This window comes from Podarcis melisellensis, assembly GCF_964234715.1.
Source record: "Podarcis melisellensis genome assembly, chromosome: 3".
NCBI lineage: Eukaryota > Metazoa > Chordata > Lepidosauria > Squamata > Lacertidae > Podarcis > Podarcis melisellensis.
The window spans coordinates 42,001,963-42,019,929 of record NC_138530.1 but is presented as its reverse complement, the minus strand read 5'-3'; the positions used below and the strand labels follow the sequence as shown (position 1 = coordinate 42,019,929).

General features: G+C 38.4%; 1 protein-coding gene across 5 annotated transcripts in view; it reads left to right on the top strand.

Moving 5' to 3' along the window:
- The window catches only part of SPAST (spastin), a 36,052-nt gene extending 18,970 nt beyond the window's left edge, over window positions 1–17,082 (top strand). For 4 of the 5 annotated variants that reach the window (XM_081905053.1, XM_081905052.1, XM_081905051.1 and 1 more), the window contains 12 exons: window positions 1,184–1,317; window positions 1,645–1,738; window positions 4,004–4,078; window positions 5,120–5,191; window positions 6,640–6,715; window positions 7,091–7,182; window positions 7,588–7,667; window positions 8,925–8,967; window positions 9,669–9,748; window positions 10,141–10,211; window positions 11,231–11,271; window positions 13,070–17,082. In XM_081905053.1, the coding sequence (XP_081761179.1) occupies window positions 1,184–1,317; window positions 1,645–1,738; window positions 4,004–4,078; window positions 5,120–5,191; window positions 6,640–6,715; window positions 7,091–7,182; window positions 7,588–7,667; window positions 8,925–8,967; window positions 9,669–9,748; window positions 10,141–10,211; window positions 11,231–11,271; window positions 13,070–13,192 (981 nt within the window). In that variant the 3' untranslated portion in view covers window positions 13,193–17,082. The remainder of the gene's footprint in view (window positions 1–1,183; window positions 1,318–1,644; window positions 1,739–4,003; window positions 4,079–5,119; window positions 5,192–6,639; window positions 6,716–7,090; window positions 7,183–7,587; window positions 7,668–8,924; window positions 8,968–9,668; window positions 9,749–10,140; window positions 10,212–11,230; window positions 11,272–13,069) is intronic. The other variant, XR_014166712.1, reaches the window with a different exon arrangement.
- Window positions 17,083–17,967: the final 885 nt, after the last annotated feature.

Below are 17,967 nucleotides of genomic sequence, written 5' to 3'. Positions count from 1 at the left end.
GTGTGTCAGAAACCTGCACAATTTGTTTCATTAGGGGATGCTACAGGATAGTAAAATGTTGTGTCACTACCAAACCACTTCCTCTGCACCATTACTCTTAAAATCTTACACCTGTTGGTAGTCTATGTTCATTTTTCTCCATGTACTTAAGGAGAATTTTTAAAATAACTGTCAAAATAGAATATCCTGGTAAGAATTTTCAAGAGTCCAAGAACTCCAAAATATTGTTGCATGAGCTAAAAATCCTAACATACTTGTTGATTGGTCTGAACTGGTGGCGAATAACCAGGAAACAGCTTGAGAATGTGGTGGATAATCTATGCAAAAATCAACAGAATGTGTGGCAGTGATGATAAATGCTAATTTCTTACAAGGGTTGATTAGGAAAGGGACTGAAACTAACTCAGCAGGTATCATTCTGCTTTCATACAAATCTCTGGTGCAGATGCATTTGGAATATGTGTACAGTCCTGATTACTCCATCTCAAAGGATTTCAGAATGAAAAAGCCACCTGAATGATCAAGGGATTAGAGCATCTCTACCAGGGGTCAGCAACCTTTTTCACTGTCCCTCAGACCTTGTGGGGGGCCGCACTATATTTTGAAAAAAATATATGAACGAATTCCTACGCCCCACAAATAACCCAGAGATGCATTTTAAATAAAAGCACACATTCTACTTATGTAAAAACACCAGGCAGGCCCCACAAATAACCCAGAGATGCATTTTAAATAAAAGGACACATTCTACTCATGTAAAAACACGCTAATTCCCGGACTGTCCATGGGCCGGATTGAGAAGGCGATTGGGCCGCATCCGGCCCCCGGGCCTTAGGTTGCCTACCCCTGATCTACAAAGGGATGCTAAAGTGTGTGAAGCGCTTCAGGTTTTTTTTAAAAGAACAACTAACAGGAGGAAGGAACATGATAGAGGTTTCTACATTTGCATGGAGTACAGGAAATTGATTCCTTTATTTATGGAAATCAGTATTAAAATATATGGTGATTGCCACTGACTTGAGATGGCTCTAAAAGGGGATTAAACACATTCATGATGTGTAGCTCTGTCAGCCATAGTAGCAGTGGAACCTCCAGATTTAAAGTCAATATTCTAAGGAACTGTGTTCCTTGTGTTTTTTCCCCAAACAATATTGAAATATTTTTTTAAAAATTGTTTCTTCAGGCTACCCCAAAAAATAATAGAGCCAACAAGCCTTCTACTCCTACAACTGCTGTGCGAAAAAAGAAAGACATGAAGGTTTTTAGAAACGTGGATAGTAATCTTGCTAATCTTATTCTCAATGAAATAGTAGACAGGTAAGCAACATCAGTGGTTGTCTTTAATAAAGACAGGGTTATTTTTTTAGATTGCTATGTAAGAAAAGTGGGTTTTCCCCCCTAATAGGGCAATTAAGATAAAACATATTAATTTTTCTGTATGAGTTGATAGCAGAATTTAGTTTTGGGGGTCTAAATAAAACATGCAGGTGTGGTTATAGGAAATGAAACATTGAATATAAATGTGGGTAATTTCATAATTTTAATGGATTTCTTAAATGGCAGTAATGGTATAAAACTAGCCAGCTGTACTCCAGAGCAATGAAATGTCTATTGTTGCACTAATTGGTATTCTGTATCTGTTAGTGGGCCATCTGTCAAATTTGATGATATTGCTGGGCAAGAGCTGGCTAAGCAGGCACTGCAAGAAATTGTTATTCTCCCTTCACTTAGACCTGAGGTAAGCAATATGTTTCCTATCAGTTTTTATATTGCACCTTAGAGCCTTCTGTTCTTTGTATAAATGATGTATGCTATTTATGTTAATGCTGCTCATTTACAATTTGGGATTAATTCACATAATGTACCAAGAAAAGGATCAAGACTGTTTCCAGAGAAACCTTGCTATATTTGCATTTCTTCCTTAAAAGTAGTAATAAAAACCATGATTCTTCATTGTAACCCAGTAGGGTTGTTAATAATTATGACTATTCAATGGAGTGAAACTTATCTAGTTGCATGTAGCCCTCTTGTCCATAGTATCTATTTAAAATATTTATAAACCGACCTAATATGTGTTCTATATATGGCATTGCAATATGTATACTAAGTAGTAGCTAATCACAAAGCACGCGCTAGAGCTGAAATGCATTCCCATCCACCAAAATTTCCAAAAACTCTCTTCTATGAATTTTGACAGCCAAAGTATACGGAAATGACAGCCAAAGTACAGTATACGAATCTCACAGGAAGGAGAGGGGGCATTAGTTTGCAAAGACCTGCTGATTACACACAACTTCAAATTCTGATAAACATAGATTGGAACACTATAAAGTTAAATATATACTGTTATACTGACACAATGCAAGTCCAAAATTATTATTTAAAGGTAAAGGTACCCCTGACCATTAGGTCTAGTCGCAGTCGACTGTGGGGTTGCGCGCTCTATATGCCGAGGGAGCCAGTGTTTGTCCGCAGACAGCTTCCGGGTCATGTGGCCAGCATGACTAAGCCGCTTCTGGTGCAATGGAACACCATGATGGAAGGCAGAGCACAGGAAAACGTTGTTTATCTTCCCACCAGAGCGGTACCTATTTATCTACTTGCACTTTGACGTGCTTTCAAACTACTAGGTGAGCAGGAGCTGGGACCGAGCAATGGGAGCTCACCCCGCCGTGGGGATTCAAACCGCTGACCTTCTGATCGGGAAACCCTAGGTTCTGTGGTTTAGACGCCAGCGTCACCTGTGTCCCTAAATAATTATTTGGCCAACATGTTAATAAATATCCTTTTATGTTTAGGTATCTAATGTAAATACAGCCACTGGATACAACCTACAGTGTGTGTCAGCAGAAGGAAGCTTGCAAATAATTTCTTCTTCCCTCCTCCCTCCCTCCTGCAGCACCCTTTCACCCTCTCCTGGAGCTAGGGGGGGGCAGGCAACTACTTAATGGTGTGGGATGTGTCATACAGGTAGTAATGGGTGGGAGAAATCACTCTTAATGGTGTAGAGGAATCTTGCTCTATTGGTGCAAGATTCTTCAACTCAGTTTCATGTGATTTCCCCCCCCCCCCCATTATAGCTTTGCATGAAAGAGCCAATGACGCTGTGAAGAGAGTTAACCTGGCCCTGGAAAAAATGTCCAGCGGTTATGGGCCATTGGAGAATATCCCTTTCCTAGGCAAGGTACTGGAGAGAGAGTAAAGGCTAGCCAACTCCACTTACTCTTGGATGAAACTGGCTTTGTTGATCCATTTCAATTAGGCTATAGGGCTTATTTTGGGACAGAAGCTGAAATGAATTGATTTATTACAGTCACAGACCAGAAATACAAGGAACAGAAAATGTTCAGGACACCCTGTGGGATGACCTTTCTAAGGGGGCGGGTGCAATGTTGATTTGCTTGGGTCTTTCTGACGTTTGATGCCATTATCCATAGTATCTTCTGCGTCTGAGTTGCTTATTGGAGGAACTACTTGGCAGTGGAACTTTCTGCTGAGCAGCTGGCTGATAATACAACAAAACACACACTTTTTGTAAGATAAATGTAGGACTGCTCTGACAATAGATGAGGAAGAGCAGAATGCTGGAATTGATGGTTTGAAAATAGGTGGACCTGCATAGAGGAGTATTTTTTAAAAACTTGTCCAACTCTGGGCTACATACAGATCACTTCTGTTGTGTTACAGCTAGATGATCCAAAGCTATTCAAGCTAAAACCCTGTCCTTCTTTCCTTTCCTTTTTTCTTCTTTGATAGGGCCTGCCCTGGCCATCCCCCTCCCCTCTTGTTCTCTTTCCCTATACTTACTCTACTGCTGATATTAAGTTGCAAGACTGGGTTGAGATAGCAGGTCTTCCAGTGGTCTGAATGACCTGTCTTTTTGAAAGTTATATATTTTAAAGAAACATCAATGTTAAATGTATGTGTAGATACTGCCAGTTTCTATATAACCTTATGCTTGTTTACAGTCACAAAACTGTATGTAACTCAGCTATTCTTTCAGCTGTTTACAGGGCTTAGGGCTCCTGCACGTGGATTGTTGTTGTTTGGCCCACCAGGAAATGGAAAGACGATGTTGGTGAGAAATCTGTTTTGCACTCCAGCATGTTGTTCAGCTCAGCTTTTTGAGAACTTTCCACATTTGCTTTCTCTTTTTATGAAAGAAAGGTGTTGAATAATCTCTTTGAAATAGGAAAATATTTTAATGTTGGGCTGTTTCCACTCTGCTTGGAAGAATACTGTGAATTTTACAATATCTTATGAGGAAAGTACAGATAACTTACATCTTACACTTATTTAGGCTATCACAGCTTTGAGGGAGTGGGTGGGTAAATTAACTTATGCTTGGAGAAATGGCCCTAGATGGTTTGAAGCGGATTTGGTGCTTGGTATTAACATGCAAATACTCTCTTAAGTTAAAAGTAGGAATGAGCTGTATACTGTTATGGAAAATAAATAAATAAATAAATAAATAAAAATAATAATAAAGATTTTATTTATATCCCGCCCTCCCCAGCCGAAGCCGGGCTCAGGGCGGCTAACAACAATAAAACAGTACAAAAGTACAGCACAAACAACTCTAAAATCATTCATTATAAAATTAATTAAACAATGCTTTTCTTGGTCTGCTTTCAGTAAATTGGCATTTCTTTTTTTCTTTTTCTTTTTAAAAAAGCTTGTATAAGATGATGCATTGTGGTGCATCAGGATTTGTAAAACTGTTTTCAGTTTATTTCCTAATACTTTACGAACAAAACAAAAAATGAAGTGGAAAATTTTGCTTCATAAACTCATGTTATCTCAAATCCAATAGAGGAAGTTGGTTCATATTCCAGTTTTAATAGTTTATATATGAATCTCACTGTACAGTGGTTGACAGCCTCAGATTAGCTGCATACAGTTTTTATGAATAAATTTGAAGAGATAAAGCATTTGAAAACTCAGTTGACTACCTTGGCAGACATGTCACACTTTTAGGGAATGACATGCTATACATTGCTAAATCAATAATAGACTTTGGATTTTCCATAACTGTACTGTACTATTTCTTGCACATTTAGTAAGAATACTGTAAACCTTTTATGTGGTAGTCCTCACTTGGCATTTTCTCTTATTCAAGGCCAAAGCCGTGGCTGCAGAATCAAATTCAACTTTCTTTAACATAAGTGCTGCAAGTTTAACGTCAAAATATGTAAGTAGAAGTTGTATATTCTAGTTGTACACTTTTGAAAAATACCTGGGGTTCTTGGCTCAAAGAAATGTAACTGGCACCTGGGCTTTTTAGGAGCATTTGACAATGAAAAGTTGCTATAAACACATATTTCTAAATAAATGTGAAGAGGCAATCACTTAAATTTCACTGCAACTTGTTAAAACCTATGACAAAGTTATTGGCTTGGATCCTAACTAAGTTCACAGAAGGAAGGTTTCTCACGTGCATTCCCCCTGCAGCTACGTACACCCCCAGAAATCATGTTTGTAAGGTTGGGGGCGAAAGACGAGAGCACAAAATATGGTCTGAAGTTCAACATCCAAAAAACTAAGATCATGGCCACTGGTCCCATCACCTCCTGGCAAATAGTAGGAGAATAAATGGAGACAGTGAGAGATTTTACTTTCTTGGGCTTCATGATCACAGCAGATGGTGACAGCAGTCACAAAATTAAAAGACGCCTGCTTCTTGGGAGAAAAGCAATGACAAACCTAGACAGCATCTTAAAAAGCAGAGACATCACCTTGCCAACAAAGGGCCGTATAGTTAAAGCTATGGTTTTCCCAGTAGTGATGTATGGAAGTGAGAGCTAGACCATAAAGCAGTCTGATCGCCAAAGAATTGATACGTTTGAATTATGGTGCTGGAGGAGACTCTTGATAGTCCCATGGACTGCAAGAAGATCAAACCTATCCATTCTGAAGGAAATCAGCCCTGAGTGCTCACTGGAAGGACAGATCCTGAAGCTGAGACTCCAGTACTTTGGCCACCTCATGAGAAGAGAAGACTCCCTGGAAAAAACCCTCATGTTGGGAAAGATTGAGGGAACAAGGAGAGGGGGACGACGGAGGACGAGATGGTTGGACAGTGTTCTCGAAGCTACTAACGTGAGTTTGACCGAACTGCAGGAGGCAGTGGAAGACAGGAGTGCCTGGCGTGCTCTGGTCCATGGGGTCATGAAGAGTCAGACACCACTAAACGACTAAACAACAACACAAAGGTTGTGGAAATCCTCTTGAACAATGTGAGATGTGGCAAGGGGGCCTGTTGGGGGGCAGTGCCCCCAAAGTGAATGGACTTTTGTCCAATTTTGGCACAAGATTTGAGTAATTTCCGCTTGCCAAGCAGATACCCCACCTACAAACTCCAGGAAGGCCTCCTGAGCTGCCAGAGAAAGTTTTTGAGGAGTGCAAAAGCAGGAAAGCCCAGGTGTTTTCCTTCCATGCACTTCCTTTAATTGATTGTGTTGGGATCCAAACCATTGAGTTTAGGCTTTTATTCAGGAAGGCAGATAACATCTATCACAAGTACCAGCACAGAGTTGGTGTCAAAATTTGGTCTTGGTCTTATTTTATATAAATGAAAAGGATGAGAATGAACCATATTAACAAACTTTTTCTGAAGTAGATGCCTTATCTTCTTTTTAGGTTGGTGAAGGAGAGAAACTAGTGCGTGCTCTTTTTGCAGTAGCCAGAGAACTTCAACCTTCTATAATTTTTATAGGTAAAACTTTAGCATTTGTGTATTTAAAAAAGTAAAGCAGTTTCAAACTTTAACTCGTAAAGCAACCTAATGTTGTGATCAGGAAAAGCTGCATCAGAAGCTATTGTCCATTTATTGGATTTGTTTTATAATTTAAGTAAGTAGGATGTTTACAGAACTACCAATATTATATTGGAAGCTGCTCTGTGAATATATATTAAAAAGTCTGGTATTGATGTACTGAAGACAAAAAAAGACTTATGCATGCTCGTTCTCAAATACATTATTAACTTCATGGCTCTCAATAATAGATTTTGAATAAAATGCAAGTTATTTTACTTACTTCAGTTATACCATTATAGGAAATGTTATAATGTTGCCACTTTCAATTTTTAGATGAAGTGGATAGTCTCTTATGTGAAAGAAGAGAAGGTGAACATGATGCTAGTAGACGCTTAAAAACGGAATTTTTAATAGAGTTTGATGGTGTAAGTATTAGCTTTGGTATGAAGCTACATCAATGCATACCGATTAGTTGTGTTTAAACTCTGGATTATCCCTTTTATACTTAGTTCTTTTTAATCCTGAAGAGCAAATAGAGAAGGAACAAGGAATATTTTATTGGGGAAAAGGGAACTGTTTTCTTTTCCTATTTTGCTGAACTCCAAGTGTTGTCCAAAGTGGTGGCTGGTAAATTGGTGCAATATGAAGTCATGAAAACCAGTGAAGTTGTTTGCATTTTTATAATATGGAACACTAAGCAAAGTTATTGCTTAGCAAAAATTAAGAATTTACCAATCTATAACATTAAGCTTTTTCAGGTAACTATTTTGTGGCAGTATTAATTTCCAATTTCTAAATATTTAAGCTTTGCTTTTTTGGAAAAAAAATAGGTACAGTCTTCAGGAGAAGACCGAATACTTGTAATGGGAGCAACTAACAGGCCACAAGAGCTTGATGATGCTGTTCTCAGGTACTTTAAAACATGTGTTATTAACAGCTGTACATAGTGAGGGTTGGCATAGTAGGTATTCGTGATCATTCACTTGGTATGTGTTGGGTTCCAGTATTTCAAAGAATCATTTAGGGTGTGTTTGTGCACAGAATTATTGGAATCTGCACTGTAGATGTGGTATCACACAGGGGAATTATTGAAAATATTTCATAGCTGCTTGGAATGTTTTTAATAGGAATAAAACAATCTTACAATTTTCCTTTGAAAATGTATGAGACATAGGGTTAAATCTAAAGGTGCCTTTCCAATTACAGAAAGTCCTATTGCTTCTGCTAATGTATGGGAGGATGTGATTCTTTTTCTCCAAATCCCTCCTTTCCATGCCACATCCCATACTGTTTTCCGAATATTCTGCAGGGTCACCCCAGTCCTCTAGTGCAGGTTTGTGGATCTGTAGAAGGGCAATAAAATGGACAAAAATCTCCTGTTCTGGTAGCAGGTGCAGAAAGTGACCCTTCCATGAGCAAAACTCTTTGTTCATGTGATCATAGGATCCAACCTATGTGATTATTAAAATCTGTTTTGTATACCTTTCGGACCCCTTTCTTGAATGCTAGCATTTAAATATTGGTGGCTGGGAATGATGCTACCTCCTTAGCAACTTTCCTTGTGGACATGGGGCTGTTTTTCAGGGTGACTTAACACATCAAATGACACAGCTGAGATAATGAGGGCCAGAAGGTGATGGGGATGAAGCTAGCTCTTTAGCAGAGGATATAGGCTGCTGTAGGTAGTACAAATTTACTGTTAGAAAACATTGAAACAATTTGAGCTGAATAATAATAAGGACTGGGAGATCTACAGGTCAGTCTTGACTGCCATCTGTACAGGCATTATGTATTGGATTTGCTAAAACAACAATGTACAAATTATAAGCTTTTTAAAATAAGGGATTCCGCCCCCCCCCCCTTACTGGCTGCTTCATTTAATAGACAGTTGCATTTTTCAGGCATCAGATGCTATTAAACACCTCTGTAATGTCATATGACATATTTTAGACAAAAATATATCTGTGAAAACAGTGCATTTATTAACATTATTCATGTGTAGTTGTAGTTTTAAGCTATTTTTAGTATCCTCTTACTACAGAAATTCTTCTTTCATACCCTCAGAGTGTGATGTTTGTGCTTCAATTGTGGCATGATATAGAAAATGGGCTTTATACATACCATGCTTCCCTAATCATAGTTTCTGTATCAATATTTGTGTTTTCAGGCGATTCATCAAACGAGTGTATGTATCATTACCAAATGAAGAGGTATGTAGCTTGTGATTGCATTTTGTACACATGACTGCCCCACTGCTTGTTTTTGGTGCAAATTTGTGATAGATTGAAATCTTTCGTATAATTGCTACAAACATGAATTTTCAGTGAGCATGGTTTATAAAAGAGTTTACAGCATAGAATACATCCTTCCAGCTCACAGTCTGCTTGTCTTTTCACATTTTTGAAAATCTAAGCTTTCAGTAAAAGGATTTCAAGTCATATGGAGGGAAAAACCTTAATCAGATGTTGTCACCATATGTTCAAACTTTGAGAAAGGTCTGTGGTTAGGTGTTACCGCCCAAGCTGAACAATTCCTCTTTCATTTTTAGTTCCTTTTCTCCTGCAAACCTCTTAATAGCTAGTGCTTCCTTCTTTCTCAACTATTATCTCATTTTCTGCCTAAATTCCATCTGGCAGATAACCTTACAATCTGGATTGGTATATATGGGAGGAGGTAATTCTTCAGGTAATCTAGACTCATAGTACAGAGAGCTTTTACTGAGGCTAAACCAACACTTTGACTGGGCCCAGAAATGAGCTAGCACCCAGTGCAGAAAAGCACAGGTGTAATATAATCATATTGGACAGTTTATGTCTTTGGCAGGCCTCTTGTTTTAAGTATTTTTATAACATTAACTTACACAAGATTTCTTGTTTGTATAGTTATAAATAGTGAATATTGTGCCTTACAGACACGACTGCTTTTACTAAAAAATCTTTTGAGCAAGCAAGGAAATCCATTAACCCAAAAAGAGCTGGCACAGCTAGCTAGGTGAGTAACTTTTTATTTGTTGTTCATTACAGCTGGTGTATGTGTAGTAGGATTTGCAGCTGTTGCACATCAGCAGGGATTCTAAAAATAATTCTCTTGAGTATGTCATGCAGATGTCTTCCTTCCTTAGCTGTTTATGTAAATATCAATACTTGATGCATCCATCAAACATAACACCACTGACAGTTTGATACTAAAGCTAAACTTTCATTACAGAAACATTATACATTAAATATAATACTAATTTTAAATTAACATTTTATTTAGGTTTTTTTAAAAAGGCTGCTTTTGCTACAAGCTAGTGACTTAAAATATTGTAAACTTGCTGAGTTTCTTTAATGCAGTTATCCACAGGAAAAAACTGAAATTGTGTTCACTTTCTCTTTACAAAGAATGACAGAGGGATACTCAGGGAGTGACTTGACAGCATTAGCAAAAGATGCAGCACTGGGTCCTATACGAGGTAAGCTTGGTTACCTGTTAATGAAAAAATGAGATCAATGAACACTTTTCTGTTCTGTGCTGTGCTAGATAAAGCCTTGATTTCAAATATTTTTAAAAAATACAGCTGGATAGTATTAGAGAAGGATTTTTATTGTGCCATTCACTATGAAGAGATTACATGATACATGTTTACCTTCCCACCGCAGCAGTAAACCATTGAGCCTCTTGGACTTGCTGATCGGAAGGTTGGCAGTTCAAATCCATGTGACACATGAGCTCCCATTGCTCTGTCCCAGCTTCTGCCAACCTAGCAGTTCGAAAGCATGCCAGTGGAAGTAGATAAATAGGTACTGCTGTGGTGGGAAGGCAAACGGTGTTTCCGTGTGCTCTGGTTTCCGTCATGGTGTTCCATTGTGCCAGAAGCAGTTTAGTCATGCTGGTTGCATGACCTAGAAAGTTGTCTGTGGACAAATGCCGGCTCCCTTGCCTGAAGCGAGATGAGAGCCGCAACCCCATAGTTGCCTTTGACTGGACTTAACTGCCCAGGGGTCTTTTACCTTTACACCTATTTATCTACTTGCTCTGGTATGCTTTTAAACTGCTAGGTTGGCAGAAGCTAGTACAATGCAATGGGGCCTTTATAAAAGTATAAATACTCTGTTGTATATACATTCTAGAACTAACAATTTATTCCAAAGCATCTGATACATCTCTCAACAAAACTAAGCCTAGTATCCAGTTTTAAAATGCTAAAAAAAAATCATAAATAGAATGAAGCTTTAAAATACAAATTCATTTCTTTTTATTTTACTACTGTCCTAGAAATAATAATTTTACAATATAACCTTAGTAATTTTTCAGATCGGGACTGAAAAAATAATGGAACCAGGTGATTGCTGTTGATGCCTTATCTCATTTGACTATTACTTAGTGTGTTTCACTTTCCAGTACTAAGATAGGGATGTTTCAGATATTGGGACTTCTGGTGGGAGATATTTTTTTCAAAACACATTTGATAGTTATTTCTTTAATTTACAGAACTAAAACCAGAGCAGGTGAAGAACATGTCTGCCAGTGAGGTATGCTGTTTTAAGATTTGCTTTGCCAAACCAACTAGTTATTTTTGCTTGTTTTGTTTTTACAACTTCTATGAAACAGAATCACTCTCTTGTTTTCAGATCTTTCTGCCTTATATTTTCATAATGATTTTGTGATTTTTGTTATTGCTGCATTGGTTGTGTAAATGTGGTGTTCACTTTAGGTTTGGAGATATTCCTAAGAGCAGAGCAAAGCTGTCTAGCTTTTAATACTTGCTGCCTCAGCAATTCACCTTTTAAAACGAGTTGCCTGATTCGTGTATCTAATCCACAAAAGACAACAAAACAGCCTGAAAATACTTCATGGGGAAGAAGATCTCTAAGTAACATGGGATAGAGCAAATTTGTCCCTCAGGGAATGTAATGTCTTACTCCATTTGCACATGGAACCAGGATCCAGCAGAGGTTCTGCACCCCCACCCCCACCAAGATGAAGCAACTCTCAGAGCCCAAGCCCTTCAGATAGTCTTTCAAGGGGTCACAGGAGGCTGCAGATAGAAGGAGGAATTGGCAGGACCACTTCTCCTTGATTCAGCACAACTGAAACTCTGAGGAGCGCAATTCTGGATCCAGCCTGATGTCTGTATACTAATCGAGGATTGATAACATAAACACATGCTAAAAGTGGTCCCATTCCCTTTGCATTTCAAATTTCATGACACACTACTGTATCCCTCAGTCTGGCTCACCAGCTTGTCTTAGCAAACACTGCCTGCCAATAATACAACCTCATTTATAGATGGAAATAATCCCTTAAGGGACAGTTTCTTATCGCCAGGCCTATTGCCAAGCACAACAGCACTAAGATTAAATAAGCCTTTTGCATGTTCCTTAAGTGTAAAGGCAGCATTTACACCCACCCCAGCACTGGAGTGGGGAGAAGCTTTGCCTCCCACCCCCTTACCTCTGAACTTAGCAGTATAGTGTTAGACACTGTGTGTGTGAGAGAGGGGGGGGGGAGAGAGTGCTGTTTGCCCACATGTCTGGGGGAGGTTTGTGACAAGCGGGGGGGGGGGTCAAAGAGGCCCTTATGTTTTCCTCTTTTGTGCTTTTGGTCCCATCAACTTTTGTCCTGCTCTCCATAGAAATGAGGATCCCGGATGGTTGGTTATGTTGAAATCAAGTACTCGGGTTGAAAGCAGCTCTCCATCTTGACTTTAGGATTTATAGGCTCCTAGTCAGTACAGTATGTACCTCGGGTTACATACGCTTCAGGTTACAGACTCCGCTAACCTGGAAGTAGTTCCTCGGGTTAAGAACTTCGCTTCAGGATGAGAACAGAAATCGTGCAGTGGTGGCACGGCACGGCAGCAGCGGGAGGCCCCATTAGCTAAAGTGGTGCTTCAGGTTAAGAACAGTTTCAGGTTAAGAACGGACTTCTGGAACGAATTAAGTATGTAACCAGAGGTACCACTGTACTTAAACACCGCAGGCCAAGGATTCAAGTCCCAAAATGTACTGTACTGTTTAAAACACAGCGAAGACTATAAGACTGAAAGTCTAAAATGTCCATGCTAAGCAAATACTTTTTTAGTGACAGGAAATAATTCATGGCCTGTGATTTTGACTGAACTTCTGTTCTCATGTATTAACGCCTGGAATTAAGGCAGGATTAATTTTGTTCTTCCTGTTACTGATACTTTTCCCTATGATCCTGACTTTTGTAAGTTTAATAGCTAAATGAGCATATTTGATATTCTGATTCAGTTCAGTCCAAAATGCAACTTAGAAAGCAAGCATCACCAAGGTGGTTAATGTAAAAAACTTTCTTTGCTTCTAGATGAGAAATATCAAATTGTCAGACTTCACTGAGTCCTTGAAGAAAATAAAACGCAGTCTCAGCCCACAGACCCTGGAAGCTTATATTCGCTGGAACAAGGACTTTGGAGACACAACAGTTTAATATGCATCTTTGTCAAAGGAAGGGAAGAATGTTGCCAGCAAGGGACGGTTGATGCAAACTGCTGCTGGAATGTGGCCAGAGTTTACAAGACTTTATAGAACTCTAAATATCTGCACTAAAACAGGGAACTGACTTAAGGAAAAAATGAATAGAAATAGGTTGATCAACATCTCATAAATCTTAACATCTGGATTTACAGAACCCAGGGCACTGTAAGATAGAGCACAGTAATATGACACAGGTGAAGAACTCTAGCAATTGAACAATGGTAGGAAATGTAATTTGTATATTTTGTTGATGAAGTATTCCAGTAGGATTCTCAGTTGGGAAAACCCTTTTTTAATTTGCTCATGACATTTGCTTTTGCTTTGTTCTTGTAAACTACTAATTGTAAGAGTATGATTCATTCTCTTTTTTCTTTTTTTTTTACCTATGTTTCAATAATGTGCCAAATAAAAACACTTCATATGCATCAGGAAGGACAGCATTGTGAATACTGGGACACAAAGAAACTGGTCTGCCGCCCTTCATTCTCTTGGAGTTCTACAGTCATAAAACAGCTTAGAAAGCTTTCTTTCACAGAACAGCACTGACCATTTCAACCAAATGAAACTCTGAATGGATTAAAGTTACCAGTTTTACGACATTCACTTCCTGCAGCGTCTCTCTAATGTATTTATATAAACTTTCTGTGGTAGGATACTTGTTTCTATACTGTTGTCTCTTAGACCAAGAGTAAGGATAAAAGGGCCACAGTATTTCTCTTCGGTGTTAAATTTCATATTTACAGTGACAGAAACCCAAAGAAGGTTCTTCTTGGGTAATTTTATAATCTTCTGGTAATCGTGGTCTTGGTTACTTCTTTAATTGCATTAGACTTTTTATATCCTTCATGTGCTTGGTTTGTAGAGGCACAGCTGACTTTAAAAAGGACACTAAATGTAAGAAGAAAATTTCCATCTTTGATACATTGACGGAAGTTGTCAAGAGGATGGACAATTAGAAGAAACAAAGAAAATTCTGTTGAGAATAAATGTATGCATATTTTCTCAATGTTTAAAATTATGCTTTCTAGTTCTAGGGAAGATTTAATTTGACCATATTGATTTGAAATGGGACTGTCAAAATTCTTTTGAAAAAATATAACTCTTTGCCATTGAAGTAAAAAACAAAACCAATTGATCTTGAACTGAGGGGCTTTGAGCACTTCTACATAGCCTTCTTTATCTATTGCAAGCTGTCGGCGTTGATAGCATGCTAAAAGTGCAATGCCATGCTAGTTGCGCACATGAAAATCTAAATAGCTCTAAGACCTATAGTGGTTGCTAAAAACAAACAAGATTTGTTAAGGCACTGCAACTGGATAGTTCACTATAATGGCTGTTATCTATAATGGCTGGTATTTTCATTAGTATCCGAAACTTCAGAGTAAACTAATTGTGAACAGCCTCTGGAAGCTGAAAAAAACTTGATATTTCCTCACACTTTGATGCCTTCAATGTCCTTCTAGTTTGTTTGTAATCTTTAAGTTTCTTTGCACTGAAAGTTCAATGTAGGTGGCATTACTTGCTGTTTGGGCTAAAATTTGTCATGCATATTTAGCTATTGACCATTGAGTATCATCTCTTGATACATAACTAATCACAGATTTCCTTTCTTGGTCAAGGCCACTTCCCTGTATTGTCTGAAGGTAGAAATATTGTGCAGTGCCCCTAATTGCATGAATGGTAAAGTAGGCCCTATGTGGTAGTACAAGTTGACTGCCTACATGGACAGAAAAGTCATTATTTTTGAATAGATACCATAAGCTATTTATTAGACAATGGATAAGTTTATGCGTGACATACACCATATTTTCATTGTGAGGAAACACTGATGTGATTATGACATGATTGTGTGTAAAGTGATTCCAATTGTATTCTATCTTACGTACAGTAAGCTAATATAATAGTTTTAACTTTTTGGAAAGATCTTACTTGTATAAGTTGGATGACCCTGTCATGAATTCCCAATGTTTTCCTAGAACATTGAGCTTTTATATTTTGAATCACCTTCCTAACTGAATATTGTGGTTAGGAAACCTGGATAAGATAAACAAGTAGAAAAGCTTTGTTAAAAGCTCAAAATAGTTCATGTCTTGAAAATGTATGTGGTGATCCTAGTCACTGATTAGTTATAACTTAAGGCTGAAATTGTTTGCTTTAAGATTACTAACTACATGGGACTAAGAACCCCTAATTGAGTTCAGGCCTACATCCAGTCTAGCTAATTCTAGAGCAAGCAATTTTATGTAGGCTGGAGTGAAGGACTTGTTGCTGCTTGAGAAATTGCCCTCTAAAGGCAATATTCAGGAAATGTGTTGAAGAATTTTCCTGCTGTTTGAACCTAGCAATACTTAACGCTCTAGATGCATTAAATTCTGAATGAGTCAACTGAATGGGAAGACTTCAGCAACAGCTGCTTACTTGAACAAAATACAACTCTCTGTATCCTAGTGTTCCTTATGCCCTTTTGTGCTCTGTAATAGTTTTGACCGTTCTATGTATTTCCAGTTGTTCCACAGGAATTACAAATGTTTTAGTTTGGTTTTCTTGTGTTTTTTTCCATTGGTGGGAATGGCAAGACTTTCACTCTTGTACTCAAGTTTGGTGTTGTTTTTTATTTAAAGATTATCCAGAGTTCAGTTAAACAAATTAACTCTTAACACATACCAAATTCAAAATGGGGCTGGGGAACACAACTGTGTGGTGCAACTAGTGGTTACCTAATGGTGTAGCTCTTACACTCCTAATTTTGTACTACCTTAAGACAAATGTGGACATGACTAATGCAGTTTCATTCACCTTATAGGGTGATAGCCAATGTTAACCAATACTTAGAGGAGATCTATTAAAATAAATGAACTGAATTAAAGTCCACTGAGTTTAATGGGTCTACTCTATCACCTATATTTCAGTAATATGATTTGGTCCTTTGCTTGTTGTCAGGTGTCTTAAGTAGTTGCTAAATTCATATGTATTATAGCATAGACCTTAAGCCATTAGAGAAAACCTGGTGATAACTTGAGTTGAGTCCAAGATAATGACTAGATTTGTCTATTGGTACATACTGCAATATTGTATGTGACCATTTGAGGTATCATTTGTTATAGTACTGGAGCCCTAGGCAGCTGAAAGGAAACTACAATAAAGTATTAGACTTTCCATCTAACTGATGCATTATGCTAGTCATAGCAAAGAACAACATTTGTATATGTATATGTAGATTACATTGACTTGTTCCCTGAAAATGCTATTAGGCAGCTGTAACCTTTTCTGTCATTGAGGGATTTTCTAAAGTAGCATCCTTTAAGAAGGACCAGGAGATATAAATAGCTGTTTTGAATTTAAAACCAAAAGTCCTGTCAAAACCAGCAGCACTGTTCATACTGAGCAGTTTCAAAGCTGTGGAAAGACTATGTTATGTTTCCTCAATGAGAATTCTCAGATGGCTTCTCCCCACCCCCAACTTCTTTTTCTGAATATTGGACATAGTTATTCAGTATTAAGATATGAAACCTTAATGGGAAAATGTGTAAAAGCATGAAAAATGTTCACATTGGATTGAGAAGTTTGATTTTCTTGATAACATGTTGCAATTTGTCTTCATGTACAGTTTTAGTACTTTCCTAGGTCCAGATTCATACCTTTCAGATCTGTTGCCTATGCTGTTAATATTTCTCATGTGAAAGAAGATCATGTAAAATTTTTGAAGATTATTTCCATTTGGTTTCTCTGAAACAGTACTAAAAATTAATGTAAGTTCTAATGAAATAAAATGTGTAAAACAACATTTTTAATTTTTATTACCTCAATTTGTTAAGATTCTAAATAAAAAAGTTAAAACAATAATTTGGGTGATTACTTTAATATTACAAATGCTGAAAGCAAGCCCTTGTCACATGCAACATGTAGATAAATTTAAACTAATACCTTTGTTCTACCAGATGTGAAATGTAACACTCCTCTAAATATTTTCATCTAAGTATTTTATCAACCTAACCACGTTTTCCAGGTAACTTTTGCCATTATGAAGTCCCCCTACCTTAATCTCTTGGTCAAGGGATGGGAAACATCCAGCCTATTGGCCTAATCAGCATCTTCCTCAGCCCATGTATCTAGACCAGGATGGGGATGAGAATTGCACCCTTTCTGTGGTGGAATGGAGAGGGCCTTATTTTCATCTCCATCATGGTCTGCGGGGTCAGGGTGGGGAGGTTTAAAACTCCCTGCCCTAACATCAGGAAGAACTTCCTCCCAGTGTCTGGATGGCAGTGGCGTAGCGTGGGGGGTGCAGGGGGGGCCGGCCGCACCGGGCGCAACATCTGGGGGTTAGGGGGCGCAAATCCACAGGTTAGGGGGTGCAAATTACTTGCCTTGCCCCGGGTGCTGATAACCCACGCTACGCCACTGCTGGATGGTAAAGAAAACTTGAACCTTTCCTGCCGCTCAACAAAGTTGTGGGAGAGCACAATTTTCTTCCCACCCTAGTTGGAGGGGAGGATTAAATCCAATTTCCACCCCGTTGCTGTGCACTAGGCATTACTAATAGAAAGAAAACTGATACCACCGCTCAGTGGATCAACTGAGGAACAGTGTAGGTTTGGACCTCCCTGGAGAGGGTGCACCGCAATGGGATGTAAGGGTTTGCACAGCTCAGCGGAGAGTGGGAGCAATGCGTGAGTATTGGAATGATGTCCTTGGGCTGAAAGAGTTCCCAGCTCTACAGCAGAGAGC